Source organism: Herpailurus yagouaroundi, unplaced genomic scaffold (genome assembly GCF_014898765.1).
Source record: "Herpailurus yagouaroundi ecotype Mexico unplaced genomic scaffold, PumYag 141, whole genome shotgun sequence".
NCBI classification, from domain to species: Eukaryota; Metazoa; Chordata; class Mammalia; order Carnivora; family Felidae; genus Herpailurus; species Herpailurus yagouaroundi.
In genome coordinates, this window is record NW_024412396.1 from 13,955,156 (window position 1) to 13,981,373 (window position 26,218).

The following is a 26,218-nucleotide window of genomic DNA, read 5'->3' on the forward strand; positions in this document are numbered from 1 at the left end:
AAATGAAAACAGGGATTCGAACAAATACTTACATGACAGTGCTCACTGCAGCATTATTTACAATAGCCAAAAAGTAGAAACAACCCAGTGCGTCTATCAGGTGAATACACAAAATGTGCTATATACATATATTGGGATATTATTCAACCACAGAAAGAAATGAAATTTTGATACCTGATACAACATGGATGAACCTTGAACACATTATATTAAGTGAAATAAGACAGACACAAAAAGACAAATACTGTATGATGCCACTTACATGAGGTACTTAGAATTGGCAAATTCACTTAGTGTTTACCAAGGGCTGGGAGGAGGGGAGAATGGAGAGTTACTGTAAATGGGTAGAGTTTGTGTTTGAGAAGATAAAATTCTGGGATTTCCAGTTTATAGTGTGGTACATAAGAAGCTTAGAAGTTGCCACTTTATCCTAACAAGTAAAAAGCTGAACAAACTGGAAAATCAAATACACTTCTTAGATTAGAGAAGTAAGGTCACAGAGCAAATCACTGCCCCCAAAATTGGACAGGCAGGCAAATATGGAGAATGACAACAAAGCAGACACCTCTGTCTGAACTTGTGGCAAGGTAGGAAAATGTAAATTGTAATTGCAAATTCCTGGAGACTCAGTATGGACAGGCCTAAGAGGCTGAAGATACATCAAAACCAGAGTTAGATATGGCAGGGATGATAAAATTACAACTATGATTAACATGCTAAGGGTTCTAATGGAAAAAGCAGACAACATGTGAGAACAGATAGATAACATAAGCAGAGAGATAGAAATTTTCAGGGAGAATTAAAAAGAAATGTTAGAGATAAAAAACAAAAAACAAAAAACAAACAATCTAACTGACATGAAGAATGCCTCTGATGATCTCATTAGTAAACTAGACATGGCTAAGGAAAGAACCTCAGTCTGATAACAATAGAAACTTCTAAACCTGAAATCCAATGAGAAAAAAGACTGGAAAAAAAACCCCTAACAAAATATCCAAGAACTGTGGGACCACAAACACTGTAACACACATAAGAAGAAGAAAGAAAGGAACAAAAGCATTATTTGAAGCAAAACTAAGAACTGCCCCAAATTAATGTCAGATATCAAATCACAGATCCAAGAAGCTCAGAGAACACTAAGTAGGATAAATGCCCCCAAAACTACATTTAGGCATATCATCAAACTTCAGAAAATTACAGATAAAGAAAAAAATCTTAAGGCAGAGGAAAAGAGCTATTTTATTTATAGAGGGACAAAGATAAAACATCTGACTTCTCCCCTGAAACCACACTAGCAAGAGAGTGAAGTGAAATATTTAAAGTGCTGAGAGACAAAACTACTGACACCTACAATTCTGTACTCTGTAAAATAATCCTTCAAAAGTAAAGGAGAATAAAGACTTTCTCAAACAAAAATTGAGGGAATTTGTTGCCGGTAGACCTACCTTACAAGAAATGTGAAAAGAAGTTCTTCAGAGAGAAGGAAAATCATACAGGTTAGAAATACAGATCTATATAAAGAAAAGCACCAAGTAATCAATAACTGAAGAGAAAATAAACTTTCATTTTTCTTAATCTAATAGATCACAGTTTGTTCAAAGTAATAATAGGAACAATGCATTTGATTATGTATGCTTGTGTGTGTGTGTGTGTGTGTGTGTGTGTGTGTGTATATATATATATATGCTTATCTATAAGTAAAATAAATGACAGCAATGATACAGGGCTAGAAGGGAAAAATTAAACATATGATGTTATTATAAGGTATTTGTAATATCCATGAAGCAGTGTGGTATTATTATTTTTTTTATTAATTTTTTTTTCAACGTTTTATTTTATTTTTGGGACAGAGAGAGACAGAGCATGAACGGGGGAGGGGCAGAGAGAGAGGGAGACACAGAATCGGAAACAGGCTCCAGGCTCTGAGCCATCCGCCCAGAGCCTGACGCGGGGCTCGAACTCACGGACCGCGAGATCGTGACCTGGCTGAAGTCGGACGCTTAACCGACTGCGCCACCCAGGCGCCCCAGTATGGTATTATTTGAAAGTGGACTTGGATTAGCTCTAAATGTACAGTACAAACTCCAGGGCTGTGGCTAAAAAAAGTTAAAAAAGAAAAGAAGTATAATTGATATGCTAAGAAAGGAGAGAAAATGGAATCATTTTATAAAGTGCTCAGTTATAACTAGAGAAGGCAGAAAACGTGTGGAATACGAAAACAGAAACAAAGAACAAGGGTAACAAATAGAAAAAAGTAACAAATGTGGAAAATATTAGTCCAACTATATCATCACTTTATATGTCAATGGTCTAAGTATACTATTAAAAGACGGACACTGTCAGAGTGGATCAAAAAAATAAGACTCATTTTAAATACTAAGACATCTAGATTAAAAGTAAAGGAATGGAAAAATATACCATGATAATACCAATAGAAAGAAAAGTGGGAATACCTATATTAATTTCAGACAGAGCAGACTTCAGAGCAAGTAAAGTTATCAGGGATAAAGAGGGACATCACCTAATGATAAAGAGGCTGGTACTCCAAGAAGACATACCCAATCCTTAATGTGTATGCATCTAACAACAGAGGGTCAAAATATATTAGGCAAAAAACTGATAGAACTGCAAGTAAAAGTAGAAGAATCCACTATTATAGCTGGAGACTTTAATACCCATCTATCTGAAATGGAGAGATCCAGCAGGCAGAAAATTGGTAAGGATATAGTTGAACTCAACAGCTCTATCAATCAACTGGATATAATTGACATTTATAGACTACTTCATCCAACAATAGCAGATTACACATTCTTCCCAGATTCACATGGAATATTCACTAGATTGACTACATTTGGGCCATAAAACACACCTTCATAAATTTAAAAGAATAGAAATCATACAATGTCTATTTTCAGACCACAATGGAATTAAACTAGAAATCGACAACAAAAAGATAGCTGGAAAACCCCCAAATACTTAGAGATTAAGCAACTTCTAAATAACACATAAGTCAAAGTATTCTCAAGAGAAAATTAAAAATATTTTGAACTAAATGAAAATGTTCTGGAAACAGATACTTGTGATGACTGCACATTATAAATGTTTATGCCAATGAACTGTACATTTAAAAATGGTTAAGATAGGACTTCGGAGAAGATAGTGGAGTCAAAGTATCCTAAGCTCACCTCATCCCACAGACACACTGAGGTAACAGCCACATCAGTGAAACTAACTCTGAAAATGACTCACAACTTGAAGACTGGCAGAACAGAGCTTCCATATTTAATGGTACAGAGAAGACCACATCAAAAACGGTAGAAGGAGCAGAAGCGTGGTTGGGAACTCTCCCTCCCAGAATCCTCCCCTGTCCCTGTGAGAAAAATCATAAACGAGAGGGACACTCTAAACATGAAGAAGCAAGAGGATCAGACCCAACCCCAGGCACCCCAGGCATGGGGATGCCCATGAGACTTTGGCTTTGAAAACCAGTGGCTTAACTGTGAGGATTTTTCAATTAGTAGGGTTTAACTCTGACTACTTTAAAACTGAGTTCCTGGGGTGCCTGGGTGGTTCAGTTGGTTAAGTGTCCAACTTTGGCTCAGGTCATGATCTTGAGGTTTGTGAGTTCGAGCCCCAAGTTGGGACAGCTCAGAGCCTGGAGACTGCTTCTGATTCTGGGTCTCCCTCTCTCTTTGCCCCTCCTCTGCTCATGCTCTGTCTCGGTCTCAAAAAAACCAAACAAAACCAAACATTAAAAAAAAAAAATAAACAAAACTGAGTTCCCACCCTTAAAGAGCCAGCATAACAAATAACCCAGGAGATATACAGCACAGAAGCAGCAGTTTGAAAAGCAACTGGGGTAGGGTGCCTGAATGGCTCAGTTGATTGAGTGTCTGACTCTTGATTTTGGCTCAGGTCATGATCTCATGGTTTGTGGGATTGAGCCCTGCATCAGGCTCTGTGATGGCAACATGGAACTTGTTGGGATTCTCTCTCCTTCTCTCTCTGCCTCTCCCCTGCTTATGCTCTCTCTCCCAATCTCTCTCAAAAATATATAAACATTAAAATAAATGAAGGAGCACTTGGGTGGCTCAGTCGGTTAAGCGTCCAACTTCGGTTCAGGTCATGATTTCATGGTCCATGGTTTTGAGCCCCACGAATGGCTCTGTGGTTACAGCTCAGAGCCTGAAGCCCACTTCAGATTCTGTGTCTCCCTCTCTGTCTCTGCTCTTCCTGTGCTTGTGTGCTCTCTTTCTCTCTCTCAAAAATAAATAAACATTAAAAATAAAAATCAACTGGAGTATGAGAAGTAGATTTAATCTATTTACTAATCTCAAAACGTGTTGGAGGGGCAGGGATCTTTGGAAGAATTTTCCAAAAACAAAAGTGCTGACTGGCAGACCATTCCTCGCCTGCCTCCCTTCCACCCTAGACAGCCAGATATTTGTGGGAAGCAGAGTGAACGTTCTCTGTGTATCTTGTTAGCACCATGGTTCCCACCCCATCCAACCAGCCCTACTCCACAGACATTCCTGCAAAGTGGCTCCTGCTCTGAAAAACCCTGCTGCACATAACCCTGGCAGAAACCTGCACCACTCCAAAGTGATTTGTGTCTTGGGGACAGGAGAAGATAACCACACACACCAGTGTGCCCACAGTCCTGGCAGCTGAACCTTGCAACTGGCAATGCAAAGGGAGTGGATCAGTGTGATTGCACCCCTACTCATGTGACTAGGGGCAGGCACCTGGTTTGTTGGCCCCACTCATCAATGGAAGCCTCTAAGAGCAGAACAGGGAAAGAGCCATATAGTGCCTAGGTTGAGGGCAGGTATCTGGTCTGACTGCTGATACCACCCAACTACAAGCCTGTGGTGGCCCCAGACAGGCCCCTTAACAGCACAGGGACCAAACTCCTGCCCAGTATGCTCACAATAGGCAAAGTGGGCCAATGTAGTTGATTGTACTGAATGTAAACACAGCTCAGCCACAACAGTACGGAGCATGCAGCTCACATAGGAGACACTGCTGAAGTGCCTGGTTCTGATGAACAGGAGAACATTGTGCTAGAGGGCACCAAAGGATGTCTTCTTCATAAGGCTACTACTTTGCAGATCAGGAGATGTAGCTGACTTTCCTAATACACAGAAACAAACACGGAGAGTCAGACAAAATGAGGAGACAGAGGAATTATGTCCCAAATGAAAGAACAAAACAAAGCCACAGCAAAAGAGCTGCATGAAACAGAGATAACAATAGGCCTGATAAAGAATTCAAAGTAATGGTTGTAAAGATACTGGATTTGAGAAAACAGTAGGGGATCTCAATGAGATCTTCAAGAAGGAGATAGAAAATATAAAAAAGAACCAGTCAGAGATGAAGAACTCCAATTCTATAACTGAGATAAAAAATACACTAGAGGGAATCAACAGCAGATCAGAGCAGGCAGAAGAATGGATCAGTGATCTGGAAGGAAGAGCAATGAAAAGCAACCAAGCTGAATAGTGAACAGAAAAAAATAATAAAAAATGAGAATAGGTTAAGGAAAATCTATAACATCATCAAGCATAATAACATTCACATTACAGAGATGTCAGAAGGAGGAGAGAGAAGGAAATAAGAGATGAACACTTCCCTAATCTGGGCAGGGAAACAGAAACCCAGATCCAGGAAGCACAGAGACCCCCAACAAAATTAATCCAAAGAGGTTCATACCAAGACAAAATCATGAAAATGGCAAAAAGTAGTGAGAAGGAGAGAATTTTAAAAGCAGCAAGAGAAAAGTTATACACAAGGGAAACCACATAAGGCTGTCAGATGATTTTTCAGCAGAAACTTTGTAGGCCAGAAGGGAATGTAATGATATATTCAAAGTACTGAAAGGAAAAAACCCTGAAACTGAGAATACTCTACCCAGCAAGATCATCATTCAGAGTAGAAGGAGAGAGAGAGTTTCCCAGACACACAAAACCATCACCACTAAGTCAGCCTTACAAGAAATGTTAAAGGGAATTCTTTGGGTGGGAAGAAAAAGCCAAAATAGTTGTAAGAAAATAACGAAAGGAAAAAAATTTCACAAGTAATCACAAACATATAATGAAAGTAGATTGACCACTTATAAAACCAGTATTAAAGTTAAAACACGAAACTAGTAAAGCCAATTATCTTTATAAAAATCAGTCAAGGGATTCACAAAATAAAAGGATATAAAGTATGACATCATATACATAATGTGGGCTGAGAAGTAATAATAGATTCAAACATAAGTGACCATCAACTTAATACAGACTGCTATATGCATAAAATGTTACACATGAACCTAATGATAACCACAAATCAAAACCCTGTAATAGATACACGAAAAATAGAGAACAAAAATCAAAGCATTAATACTAAAGATAGCCATCAAGCCACAGGGGAGAGCAAGAGAAGAAGGAACAGAGAACAGCTACAAAAAGAACTGCAAAACAAGTAACAAAGTGGCAGTAAGTACATACCTATCAATAAATAGTCTAAATATAAATGAACTAAATGCTCCAATCAAAAGACAAAGGATGACTGAATGGATTAAAAAAGCAACATTTATATCTTGCCTAAGAGAAACTCACTTCAGACCAAAGGACACATGCAGACTGAAAGTGAAGGGATGAGAAAACATTTACCATGCAAATGGAAGCAAAAAGAAGGCTGGAGATGCAACACCTATATCAAACAAAATAGACTTTAAAACAAACTGTCTGAAGAGACAAAGAAGGACAATAAATAATCATAAAGGGAACACTCCAACAAGAGTTGTAACATTTGTAAATATATATGTACTCAATACATAAAGCAACTTGTAACAGACATAAAGTAGCTTTTGAATGACACATTAGGCCAGATGGACCTAACAGATATATTCAGACATTCCTTCCAGAAACAGTGAAATATATATTCTTTTCAAGTGCACATGGAACATTCTCCAGAATAAATCACATTAGACCAAAAACAACACTCAATAAATTAAAAAACGATTTAAATCTTATCATGCATCTTATCTGACCACAAAAGTATGAAACTAGAAATCAATCACAAGAAAAAGATGTGGAAAAAACAAAATACATGGAGACGAAACACATGCTACTAAACATTAAATGGTTCAACCAAGAAATCAAAGAGAAAATACAAAATACATGGAGCCAAATGAAAATAAAAACACAAGGGTCCAACATCTTTGAGATGCAGTACAGGCTGTTCTAAGAGAGAAATTTGTAGTAATACAGGCCCACCTCATAAAACAAAAATCTCAAATAAGCAACCTAACCTTACACCTAAAGGAACTAGAAAAAGAAGAACCAAGAAAGCCCAAAGCCAGTAGAAGAAATAATAAAGATTAGAGCAGAAATAAATGAAATAGAAACTAAAAACAATAGAACAGATGAATAAAACCAGGAGCTGGTTCTTTGAAAAGATCAACAAAATTGATAAACCTTTAGCCAGACTCTGAAAAAAAAAAAAGAACCCAAATAAATACGATCAGAAATGAAAGAGGAGAAAGAACAACCAACACCACAGATATTCAAAAGATTATAAGAGAGTATTATGAAAAATTATATGCCCACAAATTGGACAACCTAGAAAGAACTGGATAAATTTCCAGAAACATAGAACCTTCCAAAACAGATTCAGAAAGAAATAGAAACTTTGAGCAGGTAAGTTACTAGCAACGAAACTGAATCAGTAATCACAAAACTCCCAACAAACAAAAGTCCAGAACCAGATAGCTTCACAGGTGAATTCTGTCAAATATATAAAGAGGAGTTAAGATCTATTCTTCTCAAACTACTCTAAAAAAGAGAAGAGGAAGAAACGCTTCCAAATTCATTCTACAAGACTAGCATTATCCTGATACAAAAACCAGATAAAGACACTACAAAAAAAAAAAAAAAAACAAAAAAAAACAAAACCCAAAAAACAAAAAGCAAAAACACTACAGGCCAGTATCTGATGAGCACAGATGCAAAATCTGCAACAAAATATTAGCAAACTGAATCCAACAATGCATTAAAAAAATCATTCACCATGATCAGGTGGGATTTATTCCTGGGATGCAAGGGGTGTTTCAATGTTCAAAAATTAATCAACATGATAATCACATTAACAAGAAAAACAATAAAAACCATATGATCATCTCAAGAGATGCAGAAAAAAGATTTTACCACTCATGGTAAAATCTCTCAAAAAAGTAGGTTTAGGGGGAACATACCTCAACATAATAAAGACTATGGATGAAAAACCCATAGCTAACTTAATATTCAATGGTGAAAAACTCAGAGCTTTTCCTCCAAGATCAGGAACAAGACAAAGATGTCCACTCTCACTACTTCTATTCAACATAGTACTAGGAGTACTAACCACAGCAATCAGAAAAGAGAAAGAAAGAAAAGCCATCCAAATTTGTAAGGAAGAAGTAAACCTGTCACTATGTGCAAATGACATTATACAATAGAAAACTCTAAAGACTCCACCAAAAAACTACGAGAACTGACAAATAAATTCAGTAAAGTTGTAAGGTACAAAGTCAATATATAGAAATACGTTGTATTTCTTGACACTAATAAAAAAGAGGGAGAAAGAGAAATTGAGAAAACAATCCCATTTACAATTGCTCCAAAAAGAATAAAATGCCTAGGAATAAACTGCACTCCTAAAACCATAAAACACTGATGAAGGAAACCGAAGATGACACAAATGGAAAGATATTCCTTGCTCATGGAATGGAAAAGCCAACGTTTTAAAATGTCCATACTGCCTAAACCAATCTATGAATTCAATAAAACCCTTATCAAAATACCAACAGCAATTTTTACAAAACTAGGATAATCCTAAAATTTGCATGGAACCATGAAAGACCCCAAAGAGCCAAAGCAATCTTGAGAAAGAACAAAGCTGGAGGTATCATAATCCCAGATTTCAAGATACACTACAAAACATTAGTAATCGAAACAGTATGGTACTAGTACAAAAACAGACACATAGATTAACGGAAGAATACAGAGAGCCTAGAAATAAACCAGTGCTTATATGGTCAATTAATCTAAGACAAAGGAGGGAGAAATATACACGGGGGGAGAAGACAGTCCCTTCAACAAATAGTACTGGGAAAAGTGGACAGCATGCAAAAGAATGCTGCACTGGACATGCTTAAGAATGAAACTGGACCACTTTCCTACACCATACACACACAAAAAAACCTCAAAATGGATGAAACATCTAAATGTGAGACATGAAACCATAAAACTCCTAGAAGAAAACATCGGCAATAATTTGACATCAGCCACAGAAACATTTTTGTAGCTATGCCTTCTCAGACAAGGAAAACAAAAGCAAAATTAAACTACTGGGACTACAACAAAATAAAAAGCATTTGCATAGTGAAGAAAATCATCAACAAAAGGACAAGGCAGCCTACTGAATTAGAGAACACATCTGCAAATAACATATCTGATAAGGACTTAATACACTATCTTAAATATATAGAGAACTTGTCCAACTTAACACCAAAATAATAACATGATTAAAAATGGCAGAGGACCTGAATGACATTTTTCCAAAGAAGACACACAGATGGCCAACAGACACACGAAAAGATGCTCAACATCATCAGGGAACAAATCAAAACCATAATGAGATACCACTTTACACCAGTCTGAATGGCTAGAATCAAAAACAAAACAAAAGAACTGCCATGAAATAATAAGTATCAGCAAGGATGTAGAGAAACAAGAACACTTGTGCACTGTTGGTGGAAATGCAAACTGGTGCAGTCACTGTGGAAAACAGTAAGGAAAACAGAATTATCATATGACCCAGTAATTCCACTACTGGGTATTTACTCAAAGAAAACAAAACACTAATTTGGAATGATATATGCACCTCTGTGTTTACTGCAGCATTATTTATAACAGCCAAGATACAGAAGGAATCCAAATATCCATCCACAGATGAATGGATAAAGAATGTGGTAATATATATACATTAGAACATTACTCATCCATAAAAACAAATGAGATCTTTTTTTTTTTTCAACGTTTATTTATTTTTGGGACAGAGAGAGACAGAGCATGAACGGGGGAGGGGCAGAGAGAGAGGGAGACACAGAATCGGAAACAGGCTCCAGGCTCTGAGCCATCAGCCCAGAGCCGGACGCGGGGCTCGAACTCACGGACTGCGAGATCGTGACCTGGCTGAAGTCGGACGCTTAACCGACTGCGCCACCCAGGCACCCCAAAAACAAATGAGATCTTATCATCAGTGACAATTTGGATGGACCAAAAGGTATAATGCTAAGTGAAACATCAGTCAAAAAAAGACAAATACCAAATGATTTCATTCATGTGTGGAACATAAGAAAAAGAACAAACTAACAAAGAAAAAATGGACAAAGACAAAATCAGATTCTTAAATACAGAGAAAGAAACCTGGTGGTTGCCAGAGGGGAGAAGGGTGGAAGGATAGGTGAAATAGATAAAAGAGATTAAGAGTACACTTATCAATAATAATAATGAGCACTGAGTAATGTACAGAACTGTTGAATCATTATACTGTACACCTAAAACTAATGTGACACTGTATGTGAATTATACTTTGGTGAAAAAGAAATTTCCAAACCCTAAAAATATTAAATAAAAAAAATTTTTAAAGGTGACAATGATAGATTATATTTTTCACCACCACAACAACAAAAACTTTCTGTAGGTGTGGATGAAACAAACTATTAGCGTTCAATGTTTAATCCCTCAAAATTCTCTAATAAATCCAGCACTTACAAATTTTACCATTTAATAATATAATTTTAATTAGAACTCAACCATTTAACAATTCTTAAATGATATAGTCCTCTCCAAAATTAATTTTTTTATGATAATGAATTGTTAAACATCTGTTTCAGAAACTTAAGTAATTAAGGACAAACCCTCATGACTATTTTGAAGAAAATAAGAAATCTTACTTATTTGACATTTCAACAAAGGTCACAGGAAAAAGATTTTATTTTATTTATTTATTTATTTATTTATCAATCAATATATGAAATTTATTGTCAAATTGGTTTCCATACAACACCCAGTGCTCATCCCAAAAGGTGCCTTCCTAAATACCCATCACTCATCCTCCCCTCCCTCCCACCCCCCATCAGCCCTCAGTTTGTTCTCAGTTTTTAAGAGTCTCTTATGCTTTGGCTCTCTCCCACTCTAACCTCTTTTTTTTTTTTTTTCCTTCCCCTCCCCCATGGGTTTCTGTTAAGTTTCTCAGGATCCACATAAGAGTGAAAACAGATGGTATCTGTCTTTCTCTGTATGGCTTATTTCACTTAGCATCACACTCTCTAGTTCCATCCACGTTGCTACAAAGGGCCATATTTCGTTCTTTCTCATTGCCATGTAGTACTCCATTGTGTATATAAACCACAATTTCTTTATCCATTCATCAGTTGATGGACATTTAGGCTCTTCCCATAATTTGGCTATTGTTGAGAGTGCTGCTATAAACATTGGGGTACATGTGCCCCTATGCCTCAGTACTCCTGTATCCCTGGGGTAAATTCCTAGCAGTGCTATTGCTGGGTCATAGGGTAGGTCTATTTTTAATTTTCTGAGGAACCTCCACACTGTTTTCCAGAGTGGCTGCACCAATTTGCATTCCCACCAACAGTGCAAGAGGGTTCCCGTTTCTCCACATCCTCTCCACCATCTATAGTCCCCTGATTTGTTCATTTTGACCACTCTGACTGGCGTGAGGTGATATCTGAGTGTGGTTTTGATTTGTATTTCCCTGATAAGGAGCGACGTTGAGCATCTTTTCATGTGCCTGTTGGCCATCCGGATGTCTTCTTTAGAGAAGTGTCTATTCATGTTTTCTGCCCATTTCTTCACTGGGTTATTTGTTTTTCGGGTGTGGAGTTTGGTGAGCTCTTTATAGATTTTGGATACTAGCCCTTTGTCTGATATGTCCTTTGCAAATATCTTTTCCCATTCCGTTGGTTGCCTTTTAGTTTTGTTGGTTGTTTCCTTTGCTGTGCAGAAGCTTTTTATCTTCATAAGGTCCCAGTAATTCACTTTTGCTTTTAATTCCCTTGCCTTTGGGGATGTGTCGAGTAAGAGATTGCTACGGCTGAGGTCAGAGAGGTCTTTTCCTGCTTTCTCTTCTAGGGTTTTGATGGTTTCTTGTCTCACATTCAGGTCCTTTATCCATTTTGAGTTTATTTTTGTGAATGGTGTGAGAAAGTGGTCTAGTTTCAACCCTCTGTATGTTGCTGTCCAGTTCTCCCAGCACCATTTGTTAAAAGACTGTCTTTTTTCCATTGGATGTTCTTTCCTGCTTTGTCAAAGATTAGTTGGCCATATGTTTGTGGGTCTAGTTCTGGGGTTTCTATTCTATTCCATTGGTCTATGTGTCTGTTTTTGTGCCAATACCATGCTGTCTTGATGATGACAGCTTTGTGGTAGAGGCTAAAGTCTGGGATTGTGATGCCTCCTGCTTTGGTCTTCTTCTTCAAAATTCCTTTGGCTATTCGGGGCCTTTTGTGGTTCCATATGAATTTTAGAATTGCTTGTTCTAGTTTCGAGAAGAATGCTGGTGCAATTTTGATTGGGATTGCATTGAATGTGTAGATAGCTTTGGGTAGTATTGACATTTTGACAATATTTATTCTTCCAATCCATGAGCAGGGAATGTCTTTCCATTTCTTTATATCTTCTTCAATTATCTTCATAAGCTTTCTATAGTTTTCAGCATACAGATCCTTTACATCTTTGGTTAGATTTATTCCTAGGTATTTTATGCTTCTTGGTGCAATTGTGAATGGGATCAGTTTCTTTATTTGTCTTTCTGTTGCTTCATTGTTAGTGTATAAGAATGCAACTGATTTCTGTACATTGATTTTGTATCCTGCAACTTTGCTGAATTCATGTATCAGTTCTAGCAGACTTTTGGTGGAGTCTATCGGATTTTCCATGTATAATATCATGTCATCTGCAAAAAGCGAAAGCTTGACTTCATCTTTGCCAATTTGGATGCCTTTGATTTCCTTTTGTTGTCTGATTGCTGATGCTAGAACTTCCAACACTATGTTAAACAACAGCGGTGAGAGTGGGCATCCCTGCCATGTTCCTGATCTCAGGGAAAAAGCTGTCAGTTTTTCCCCATTGAGGATGATGTTAGCTGTGGGCTTTTCATAAATGGCTTTTATGATGTTTAAGTATGTTCCTTCTATCCCAACTTTCTCAACGGTTTTTATTGAGAGGGTGCTGGATTTTGTCAAAGGCTTTTTCTGCATCGATTGACAGGATCATATGGTTCTTATCTTTTCTTTTATTAATGTGATGTATCACGTTGATTGATTTGCGAATGTTGATCCAGCCCTGCATCCCAGGAATGAATCCCACTTGATCATGGTGAATAATTCTTTTTATATGCTGTTGAATTCGATTTGCTAGTATCTTATTGAGAATTTTTGCATCACAGGAAAAAGATTTTAAGTACCACATAATTATCATGCTTAATATAGTGAAGTAAAAATATCCTGACATAATTTTCTTTAAAAAATAAAAAAAAGCTTTTTAACAAAAAATGATGTACTTTGTTCTGTTCTTGTGTTTGCAATCTAAGATACTATTAATTTTACACTTTAGAAATTGTATATGGAGCCCTGAAAATGATAATGATAAATATGAGTCACGGGCAAGTTCTTAATGATTAAAATGATCTTTTTGCACTATACTCATAATTGTCTCTAGGTGTGACTTATTTTCATAGAGATTTAACATGAGTTGATGGAAGAAAGTGCTTAATTGAATTTTTAATGAAGTTTTATACTCCAATCCAACTCTTTACCATCTTCTTGTCGGTATTCATGGTTCATTTTCTATTTCTAAAAACTACAGGACAAGAAATTCTATACTACTAAATTACTACTCATTGCAATCTAATTAGCATCCATATAGAATTATCAACCATTAGTCATTTAGTAGGCAATTTCCAATAGTATTCTAAACTGTAAACAGAAAGCATCAAGGGTATTAAATCAATCTTACCAAATATTTGCAAGCAGTTCTGAAGTTCCTTTACAAAAGAGCAGGAGAATAATCATTTTCATAGTTTATTAATAAAGCATAAAGAGTTTTGATATCAGGCAGAAGAATATCAAGTAAAATGACCAATGATATTAAGTTAGCAGTTTTTAATAAATTGAAGGAGGAGGAGGAATGTTGGACAAGGTAAGGTTTTACTCTTAAAAATATTTCTCCCTAAGAAAACCAAACATGGACTGAATATACACAACTGTGCTAGAACAACTTTTGAATGCCAGTGCCAGCCACAGAAAAATGGTAGTGTAGGTTTTAAAAGATGTGGGCCATCAAAACCATTCCATCATATCTCTCATAAATTCTAAGGCAGTAAAATGTTTTTCATAATTAATGAAGGCTTACTTTATTTGCTCTGTTAGTTTTAGTTAAAACTTGTGATAAAGTATGTTGTATTTTAAGTGCTTTGTAATAATTTATCTATATTTTTTGCTCTCATTCAGTGTAACAGTTGTATCTATCCATGTATGAAAAGACTTGAAATACAATTTCACCAATTTGAACATATAAAGAAGTTTTCTCAATTTGTCATATCCCCATTTTCTTGAAGACAAATCCTTTGTTAAGGCAATTAACTTTCAATGTTATTGTTAAAGAAAACAGCATTTGCTTTACAACAATCCTGTTTCTGAAGACAGCATTAGGTGAAGAGTGTGGAGTACTCAGAAACAGTGCTTGATCAGTTACATTACTTACATATTTTATATATTTATTTTCTTAATTACTAGGATTTCAATGTTTTTTCTCAGCACTTACTTTTTTGGTCAAAGAGTCATCAGTATCAGAAGGCATTCTTGTTGATACATGAAATATTACTTCTACTGTGGAGGTAGCAAAATACGGTGTGGTCAATCCAGTGCTTTTGTTTTTTTGTAGTCCTCCCATGAAACCACAGTGGTTTGTAAGATTGACCTGGGAGCAATGAAGAGACACATGATATTAGTCAACTAAACAAAACTCAAGAACTTACTATTGAAAAAGACTCAAATTTCTCAATTTGCAAAAATATATGGAGAACAAGCCTTTTGCATGTTCTCAACTAATGCTTGATCCAGAATTATTAGTTAGAGCTGCTCTGTTCACACTGGTACTTTTTCTTAGGTATTTGAGGATGCCTAATTAGTAGGAGTTAATTAGGAAAGAAATCAACTGCTGTGCACTATGCATCTTTTGTTAGGCTACTAGGTGTTAATGCTAAATTGTGAAGGCTATGGGAGGACACCAAGGCCAGAGAGAAAAATCAAGTGGCAAAAACCAAGACTGGAAAGTTAAAACAATGATGTCACTTTGATAAGATGATTAATTAGATATGTCATATTTACACATTGAAACTGGTTTCTTAATTATCAGTACCTATCACAAAGCTCAGAACAAAAATACAAAAATGCAGAACTGCACTTCTCATGCATTAAAAAAGTACAAATTAATCTGTGCAGATTTTTGCACATATTTTTTTTCCTGAGTATAAATAAAAGACATGCTAATATCAGGGTCACTGCATTGAGTGATATTCCTTGGACTTGTGTGATACACAAAGCCAGCAACTTGTCTTGTCTTACTGAAAATTAAAGAAATACTAGAAAGGAAAAAGAAACACAAAAGGAAAAAGAAACTTAAACACTGCTTGCATCTCTTCACTCGGAGAAACCACTTTATATGTATATTTTTAAAAAATAAAATCTGAAATATGGATGGACCTAGAAGGTATAATGTGAAGTAAAATAAGTCAGTCAGCTTATGATTTCACTCATATGTGGAATTTAAAAGACAGAACAGATGAGCAAAGAAAAAAAGGAACAAACAAAAAAGCAGACTCTTAAATATAGAAAACTGGTGGCTGCCGGGGGGGGGGGCGGCGTGGGTGAAATAGATAAAGGGAATTGAGTATACTTATTGTGATGAGCACTGAGTAATGTATACAATTATTGGATCATTATACTGTACACTTGAAAGTAACATAACAGTATGTTAATTATACTTCAATAAAAAATTAAAATTAAAAAAAATCCAAGTAACTGATAAAGTGAATTATAAAAACCAATCTTTGTACCATGTGAACTAATCATGTCTCAACTATCAACATCAGTTACAATGGCTGAACATATGAAAAATTAGTTTTTACACCACTACAAGATTGCCTCATCACTTATAAAATTAAAAAAAAAATTGGCTCAGTAATACATTCATATAATTAAAAATTCAAAAATATACCAAAATTCTTCCTTTGATAGCTCTTGTGTATAGCTACTCAGTTCCCCTTCCAGAAAGCAGTTTATTAAATATCCTTCCAAAAACGTTCTCTGTATATGCAATTAAATTCTTATATGTATGTGTGTATACACACACACAGCACACACATATAATGTTCTGCACCTTGCTTTTTTTGCACTTAAAATACCCTGAAAAGTACTCATTAGTAAGTAAAGAGCTTCCTCATTTGTTTTGTTTTCATGGCTTCACAGAAGTTTATTTTCTTGATGTACAATAATTTAACTAGTCCCCTACCTGAAGGATATTTAGGCTCTTTCCAGTCTTTGCTATTATAGTCAATGCTGCAGTGAATAACACAGAATACATGTCATGTTGCATTTGTGAAAGTAGAAGTGTAGGACAAATAATTAAAAGTGGAACTGTAAGTCAAAGGGCATATGCACTTTTAATTTGAAGCTCACTACCAAATAGCTCTCTACAGATGTCACCAACAGTGAATACGAATACCTGTTTCCCTCATGGCCTCTCAAACATATTATCAAACTTTATGATCTTTGTTAATTATGATAGGTGAAAAATAGCATATAAGTGCAGACCTTTTGTTTTGTTTTAGTGAACAGGTTATTTATCTTCAGGTTAATTCTCTGATCATGTCATGGAGAAAAAGTCTCATTTTAGTGTTCCTTTGCTCAAACACTTTTGTAATACTTGATGGTCTCTATGTTTTTAATTAAAATTTTTATCTAGAGATAACTGTAGATTCACAAGAAGTGTCATGTGACTTGTACCAGATTCCTCCAATGCAAAACTGTATTATAACCAGGATACTGGCATTGATACGATTAAGAAACAACATTTTCATCACAAGGATCCTCACTTCCCTCTTAACCTACCCCCTGAAACCCTGGCAATCAGTAATCTGTTTTTCACACTAAAATGTTCATTTCAAGAATGCCATATAGGGGTGCCTGGATGGCTCAGTCAGTTAAGCGTCCAACCCCAGCTCAGGTCATGATTTTGCAGTCTGTGAGTTTGAGCTCTACATCGGGCTCTGTGCTGACAGTGCAGAGCTTGGAGCCTGCTTTAGATTCTGTGTCTCCCTCTCTCTCTTCCCTTCCCCTGCTTGCGCTCTCTCAAAAACAAATAAACATTACAAAAAATTTTTTTTAAAAACATCAGACAGTGAAATAATTTTTTAATTATTTTATTTTTTCTATAAATGTTTTTATTTATTTTTGAGAGAGTGTGAGCAAGAAAGGGGCGGGGGGGGGGGGGGACAGAGGATATGAAGCAGGCTCTGCACTGACAACAGCAAGCTCAATGTGGGGCTTGATCTCACGAACCATGAGATCATGACCTGATCTGAAGTCGGACACTCAACCAACTGAGCCACCCAGGTACCTCAGACAGTGAAATAATTTTTGTATCAACCATCAAACATAACTATGAAAATATCAGAGGGGAAGTAAAGCCTAGTGTATTTACCCATATTTTTTCTTGCCACGCTCTTACTTTCTAGTGTTCCAAGGTTCTATCACTTCCTTTCTGTTAATAGAATGTCTTTTAGTTCTTCTTTTAGGGTAGGTCTGCTGGCAACAAGTTCTCTAAGTTTTCCTTCATCTGAGAATGTTTTGCTTTATTCCTTTACTAGCTATATGATTCTGGTTGACAGCATTTTTTTCTTTTAGCATTTGAAAAATACTGTCACTTTTTTCTGATGAGAAATTCACTATTATTCTAATTGTTTTCCCCATATAGACGAGGAACAAATTTTCTCCGGATGCTTTTGACATTTTTTTGAGACTTCTTATTTTTCAGAAATTTAATTATGATGTGTCTTAGTATGGATTCCTTTAGATTTATCCTGTTTGGGTTTCACCCAGCTTCTTCAATCTGTAGCTTTATTAGCTTTATTTCTCCTGCCAAATTTAGGAAGTTTTCAACATTATCTCTTCAAGTAATTTTCAGACTCAACCTCTTTCTCGTCTCCCTCAGATAACAGGAATGTTAAATCTTTTGTCATAGTCCCATAGGTCTCTGATGCTTTGTTCGTTGTCCTTAAATCTAATTCTCTCTCTGGGGCACCTATGTAGCTCAGTCGGTTGAGTGTCCAATTCTTGATTTTGGCTCAGGTAATGATCCCAGGGTCATGGGATCGAGCCTTGTGCCAGGATCTGTGCTAAGCATGGAGCCTGCTTGAGATTCTCTCTTTCTCTCTCTCACCACCCCTACCTTCCTTCTGCCTTTGCCCCTTTCTCCACACAATGTGCTCTTGCTCTCTCTCTTTAAAAAAAACAGTCTATTCTCTCTCTGCTGTTCACATTTTTTTTTTTTTTTGCTGTTCACATTTTTTACTGTTTTACCTTTCAGTTTATTGATTCTTCTGTACCCCCATATCTATCTGACTCTGTTGCTGTGCCCATCTACTGAGCTTTTTATTTCAGTAATGAAATTTTCAGTTCTAAAATTTCCATGTAGTTCTTTCTTGTATCTTCCTTTTTTTTTTTTTTTTTTAATTACTGAGACTTCCTATTTTTCATTTATTTCAATTGTGTTCTTCACTGCTTGTGAAGGCATTTATATTATGGTTATCCCAAAATCTTTGTCACTTGGTGTTGGTATCTACTGTCCTCTTTTCATTCAGTTTGAGGCCTCTCTGGGTCCTGGTATGATTTTTGATCAAAGCCTAGACATTTTCATGTTATGAGACTATATATCCTATTTAATCCTCCTGTCTTAGTTGGCTGTTTTGTGACACAGCTCTGTCAAAGAAGTGAGGTGGTTACTGCCTCACTATAGTTAGATGGAGGTTCCCCACTTAACTTCTGCTGACACCTGCAGAAGGGAGATCTTCATTACTGTTAGGTGGAGGCAGGAGTTCCGGTTTCCTATGTCGTATCCACTGAGACAAGGTTAGTCCTTAGTTAGTAGGGTTAGTCTCATTACTGCTGGATGATGGTGAAAGGCCTACTTTTCCACCAGGCCTCCTGTGATCTACCCAGTGGAGGAGGCAGGGTAACTCATTATGCTGGAGGTGGCAACAATTTCCAGGTTCCTCATGTAGTCTCCACTGACCTTGTGGTGTGGACTCTCATGAGAGTGAAAGTCTAGGCTCCCTAACTGACCTTTGTTGTCAGAAATGGAGATGGAAGTCAAAGTATTTACTTTGGTTGTTGGAGTTTGGTTGGTGTTTGCTTGGAGTAGAGCAGTTACTGTCTAAATATTTTCTTTCTCTAGATTGCCCCTTTCCTGATCCGTTGGCTAGAAAGAGTGGGCTTTTGTTGGGATTCTTTTGGTCAACGCTTGTTGATGTTTCTAGGTTGCTGGCTATTTCAGATTCAAGTTGGAGATATATGAGACAGAAAGAAAACCTTGAGAACCCATCATGATGTCATTCCTTGGTCCTGAGTTGGTCTGTCTTCTTCTCATCGCCTTTCAGTGTGTTTTAATATTTGTTTTATATGTAATGTCCAAAGTTTTTGTTACACTTAGTGTGAAGAGTAAGCAGAGTATGCCTCTTGATCTTCTTAAAAGTGAAAGTTTCCACTGTACAACTCAATGCACATTAATATATTCACAGGTAAGTGCAATCATCACCACAGTCAATCTTAGAACATTTTCATCACTTCAAAATGAAACCCTGTACTCTTTAGCTATCACCCTGATCTTCCCTCATCCTTCCAACTAGTCTGAAGCAACCACAAACCTATTTTCTGTACATGTATGTTTGTGTGTGTGTGTGTATGTTTCATATAAATGGATCATAACACCTGGTCTTTGTGACTGGTTTCTTTCATTTAACATAATATTTTCAAGGTACACCCACACTGGAGCACACATCAAGATTTCACTCCTCTTCATAGCTAAATAATATTCCATTATAGTAATATACCACATTTTATCCATTCACCCATTGATGGACATTTGGGTTTTTTCCACCTTTTGGCTATTGTGAAAAATGCTACTATGACCATTCATGTAGAAGTTTTTGTCTATATATACAATTCCATTTCTCTTGGATACCTATCTAAGAGTGGAATTTCTGATCATATGGTAATTCAGTGTTCTACTATTTGATGAGCTTCCAGATTGTTCTCCACAGCAGTTGCACTATTTCACATTCCTAATAGCAGTGTAAGAGGGTTCAGATTGTGGTGAATCCTACCCTACAGTTGTTAGTATTCGACTTTTTGATCCTAGCCATCTTAATGGGTGTGAAGTAGTTTTTTTCTGTGGCTTTGATTTGCATTTTTCTGATAATGATGTTGAGCATCTTTTCATGAGCCTCCTGGCTATCTGCATATCTTATTAAGAGAAATGTTTATTCAGGTCCTAATTTTTTAATTGGGTTGTTTTCTAATTATTGATTTGTAGGAGTTCTTTGTATATCTTAGATAGAAGTCCCTTATCACATATATGATTTCAGTTATTTTCTCAAATTCTGGGGGTTGTCTTTTCACATTATTTATGATGCCCTTTGAAGCATCAAAGTTTAAAGTCTGAAGTCCAATTTATTTATTTTTCCTTTGTTGCTCATGTTTTTAGTGTCATATCTAAAAATCCCTTTTATTTGTCAATTATACCTCCATAAAGCAAGGAAAAAAAAGCCTTATCCAAATCCAAGGTCATGAAAATTTACCTCATGTTGTCTTTTAAGAGTTTCATACTTTTAGCTTTTACAATTAGGTTTTTGACCCTTTTTGAGTTAATTTTTATATATAGTGTGGGGTAATAGTCCAACTTTATTCTTTTGCATGTGGCTTTCCAGTTGTTCTGGCACCATTTGTTGAAAAGACTATTCTTTCTCCACTGGATGGTGCTGTCACTTGGTAAAAATCAGTTGACCATAGATATATGAGTTTAGTTCTAGAATCTCAATTCTTTTCCATTGATCAATATGTCTATTTTTGGTGCACTGCCATACTGTTTGATTACTATTGCTTGTGTTAAGTTTTGAAATAAGGAAATGTGAGTACTGCTAATTTGTTCTTTTCCAAATGTCTCTTGCTTTTACTAGTATGTTTGTTTTTTTTTTTAACAGAAAATTTATTTAGAGTGTTTATACTTTCTGAAGCACTTTCACGTAACTAATCTCAACTGAACTTCCCATATCTATTGCCTAAAATAGATTACCTTGACAAATACGCAAACAGGAACAGAGACCCCAAGTAACTCAAACTGAAATAACACGTAAGGTAAGCCATAAAAATATATACTGAATGCTAAAGGATTATGTATCGGACACTGTACAAGGCACTGGGATGTCTTTTAAAAGGAAAAATCAGAGGCGCCTAGGTGGCTCAGTTGGTTAAGCGTCCGACTCTTGGTTTAGGCTTAGGTCATGATTTAATGATTTGTGAGTTCAAGCCCCTCATAACTGTGCACCACCAGTACAGAGCCTGCTTAGGATTCTCTCTCTCCCTCTCTCTCTGCCCCTCCCCTGATCGTTCACTCTCAAAATAAATAAATAAACTTAAAAAAAAAAATGAAGGCTAGTTTAACAACAACAAACAAAGGAAAGTTCAATGAGATCAAAGTGCTTTTCCTCTAGGAGGAGCTTATAGTCTAGTGCAGTGGTCTTCAGCAATTTTGCTCATGTACTATAAGAATTTTAAGAAACTATGTATTAAACTGACAACTATAATGAAAATTTTCATCATTAGTTTAAACTACTACAAAAGATATCATTTCTAGTGTACTGTATGTCACATGTATATGCTTTTAATATATTTTCATCAAAATTGTAGAGCTACTGATTTGGCTGATACAATATATATAAAATGCCTGCTATTAATGACAAATCGATCAGCCAGCATCAAATTCCCTTTCTGATAGAAAATGTCTGACACTTCCTGTGTCAATTTGGGTAAACATATTAATCCAAATTTCTATGACAAATACCTCCCTTCTGAGTTAACAATTCTAAGATAGACAGATTTGGTACAGGAACCTTGACATGAGCAGGTTGCCAGGATAACATGAAGTGCAGTGCCTTTCAACATTTGTTGATTTGCTGTCAGAGACTCTCTCAGAACATGCCTTCTTGAATGAACTTTTTTTTTGGCATCAAACATTTTGGGGCAATGTAGGACTCAAATGAGTGTGTGGTATGCCTTTCTTTTAAAAAGTTGAAGAACTGAAAAGGTGAGGCAAGTGACTGCAGAAAGGTTTTCAGGCATTAATTTCAGTTAAGTTGAGGAACTAGAAATTCCTAGGAACTAGAACTAACCTAAAATCCTTGGTACAGCATTAAAGATATTCATATCTTAGTTTGAAGATCACTTGTCTAGTGGTCACAGCTGTGAGGAAAATCCAGCTCTCCTAAACCTATGACTTCAGTGCTCTCTAACAATATACTGACTCATTAAAAAAACCAACAACCTTCCTTTCAAGGTCTGAACTGCTTCTGTCTTTGCAGATGGGAAATAAAGCAGAAACAATAACAAACCATCGTTAAGTTGTTGAGTCTCCTAAAATAATTCTAAAATAAGCTAGAAAGCAAAAGAAAACCACTGCTTCCAAATACAAATACGATGATATTTGGTATAATTTAAAAACAATACCTCCCAATCGGGGTGCTTAGGAGGCTCAGTCGGTTCAGTGTCCAACTCTGGATTTCAGCTCTGGTTGTGACCTCATGGTTCCTGAGTTTGAACACTGTGTTGGGCTTTGCGCTGATAGTGCGGAAACTGTTTGGGATTCTCTCTCTCTCTCTCTCTCTCTCTCTCTCTCTCTCTGTCCCTCCCCCACTTGCGATCTTTCTCAAAAATAAACAAACATAAAAAAAAAAAAAAAGAAATAAAAACAATACCTCCCAACCAAGACCGGCTACAAAATCTTCATATGCTTGACTTCCACCTATATTGGTGAGAATGGAATGTTTGTCTTCTTGTCCTTCAGCAACATAAAACACTGCGATCTTGTGAGTCTCTCGACTGTAAAATAAAAGATTATACCATTCATTTAATCATTAATTTATCTATTCACTCATGCAATAATTAAGTTCAATGTACAAAGTATGTGGCAATAAAAAGAGGAAAATGAATTAAATCTTATAACCTACAGAGGAAGATATGTAATTGTAAGTAAAAAATTAGGAAAGTTATAAACTTGCCAGTGGAATAAAAGAAAGGTATGATTACTTCCGACTGGAGAAACAGAGAGACACTTAAAGGAAAGAGTTTGGTGAAGGCAAGTGAGATGTGACAAATGAAGAGGAGAAAAGAGTATCAGGAAAGACATGTGTGAATGCATGAAGCACCTAAAGAATTATCTATTGTACAATGTAGATGAATCCCACAGTTAAATGGATGTGTTTTAGAAATAAAACTAAGTATAGCAGTAGAAATATGAGTGAGAAATGATCCATTTCTTCAAAGTACAAAATAAGAAATTTATACACAAATATTATAGAACCATATGGAATAACTGACAAGGTCTTGGACATTTTTTTAAGGTCTCCCTCAAATTAAAACTGCTCATAAAAACAAATTTCTTGAGTGACATTTGGCCTTCCAAGTTAACTAGGGCATACTACATTTGGTCTAGGGTGATTTAACAACGCATGGACTAATGAACTTTATGATCAGAGGTAATGTTTTCACTACTATAGTATGTAGGAATTAAAAAGGAAGCAAACAAACCTAAGAAAGGTTAGTCAGACAACTATATTTTCCTACACATTTTGAAGGAGCTATAAGGTCATGAATGTGGGTTTCAACATCAGCAACTTAAAATCAGGAACGAAGATATTTTAGCTGCTTTCACTGATAGCAATATTTCACTTTATGTGGTGAACACTTAGGCGATTTTCGGTGTATTTAGTGTACTGGCGGGATAATCTAACCCAAGGAATAAAATATAATTTTGGGGGGGGAGGGGGACAACTTCCAGAATTATAGAGTAAGAATCTCAGTGGACCCTTTCCCAGTCAAAATAATAATCTCAGTGATGAGGATGATTTTTTAAAAATCACTTAAAGTCTCTTAATATTGTCTTAAGGGCATATAGCAAATGGCAAAACATACATTTAAGAAAATCTACCAAATCTGGTAAAAACAGAGTGAATCTTTGGCATCTGAGCCATGACTGCTCCCTTATGCTACCCCTTTACTTCCATATTACATCTTTACCCTGGGCATTGTACTTAGGCCAAGATAAGGGTTCCTCATCCCCGCCAGGTCCCAGACTGGAAATATGGTCTCACCCTGGGAGCAGCAGTCTGCTGGCTGTGTTTCTCTTCTGCCCAGTTCCATGCTGCATAAACTATTCCAGGCAGCTATGGCCCCTCTTACAACAGAAATTCTAGGTGCAAAAGGCTGAGTCTGTTCCAATTTTCCCCACCCTAGCTTATCAGTGGGATAAAGGTTTCACACTGATAGGGGAAAGAAAGGTAGGAAGATGAAGAACTGCCAATCCCTCCCCAAGTGTCCACTTATAGAGGTAGGGTATTACTCTAGGAAAAGTTGGTCCTTGACCCCAGCTCAGGTATAATACAGTGGCAGAGTACTGCCACTACATGTGTTCTGATCAGGGTGAAGGGCAGATCATATGGACAAAGAGCTTAGTAGCAGCTCTGCCTGAGGGGAATGATTTTATTTTGAAACAAAACTCCATGCCTATGGGTATTGTCAAAAACAAGAAAAAGCACGGTGGAAAAAAGCAATTAAGAGAAGTAGCACCTCCCGACACAAGTAAAAGAGCACAGTAGCCAAGAGAGAAAGAGAAGTAGAAAGAGACAGCCAAGAAGAACCCTCTTGAGAACACAGTCAAGTCTAGGGGTCAAGAAACCTGTGTACATGTACTAAATGGAACCCACACAAGAGCAATCAGAGTAAGATGCAGGACAGATAGGAAAGCATTCCCCAACCCACACAGACTTACCAACACAAAGTTAAGCCTCATAGTACTCTACTTAAACTCAGGGTCAACTCCTAGGAAGCCACAACTTAAAAACAACATCCAGTCAACGACTGTGCATATCCAAGGCCGTACTCTCTTTGGAGCAACCAGAGAGCAAACCTCCAAGGTACTAGTCTCTGGGTGAACATGGGATTAAAAATATAAACACTCTGACTATGACAGCAACCTCTAAGCCACACACATCCACAATAAACAACAAAAAACTAACTGGTGAAGGGGTTCAAAGTAGAAACTTAAATACTAGATTATGTCAGCCCAGGGAGAACCCATGGTAGCCCTGCTAAAAGATAAAAAACTTAAAAAATTTTTTTGAGCAGGGAGATCTGAGGCTGCACACTGTGGGGAAATAGACTTTGTAGGATTAGTTTAGCCCCATCATTAGAAAATAAATGATCAAGTAAACAACCACCACTACCAATACACTTTTGATTCAAAGACACAAATAATGTTGAAAGCAAAATAAATGGAAAAAGATACCATGCAAACAGTAACCAAGAAATCTGGGGTGGCTACAGTTAGTATTAGACTTTAAAACAAAAAATGTTAGTGATAAAGAGACATTTCCTAATGTTAAAAGGTCAACCTACTAAGAAGATATTAAATTAACACACAGGTACTCACACAGAGCTTCAAAATAAATGAAACAAAACAGAATTGGAGACAGAAAGAGACACTTCTGCAATTGTAGTTGAAGACTTCAATGCCCTACTTACAATATTAGACAAAGAAAAGAGTATCAACAGGAAAACAGAAGACTTGAACAACACTATAAACCAACTAGACCTAAAAGGACATCTATAGAACACTCCAAGAAAGTGGAGAAACACATTCTTCTAGCAGAAAACACATTCTTCTCAAGAATACAAGAACATCCTTCAGGCCAGATCATTTGGTAATTAAAAAGCCTCAATAAATTTGAAAAGACTGAAATTATGCAAAGTATATTTTCTAATCACAATGGAATG

General features: G+C 36.5%; 1 protein-coding gene across 13 annotated transcripts in view; it reads right to left on the reverse strand.

The window, feature by feature from the left end:
* RALGAPA1 (Ral GTPase activating protein catalytic subunit alpha 1) overlaps positions 1-26,218 on the reverse strand; it is a 278,603-nt gene that overhangs the window by 45,993 nt on the left and 206,392 nt on the right. For 12 of the 13 annotated variants that reach the window (XM_040476948.1, XM_040476949.1, XM_040476947.1 and 9 more), the window contains 2 exons: positions 23,143-23,266; positions 14,877-15,032 (listed from right to left, as the gene is read on the reverse strand). In XM_040476948.1, the coding sequence (XP_040332882.1) occupies positions 14,877-15,032; positions 23,143-23,266 (280 nt within the window). Of the gene's footprint in view, positions 1-14,872; positions 15,033-23,142; positions 23,267-26,218 lie in introns of all 13 variants that reach the window. The other variant, XM_040476952.1, reaches the window with a different exon arrangement.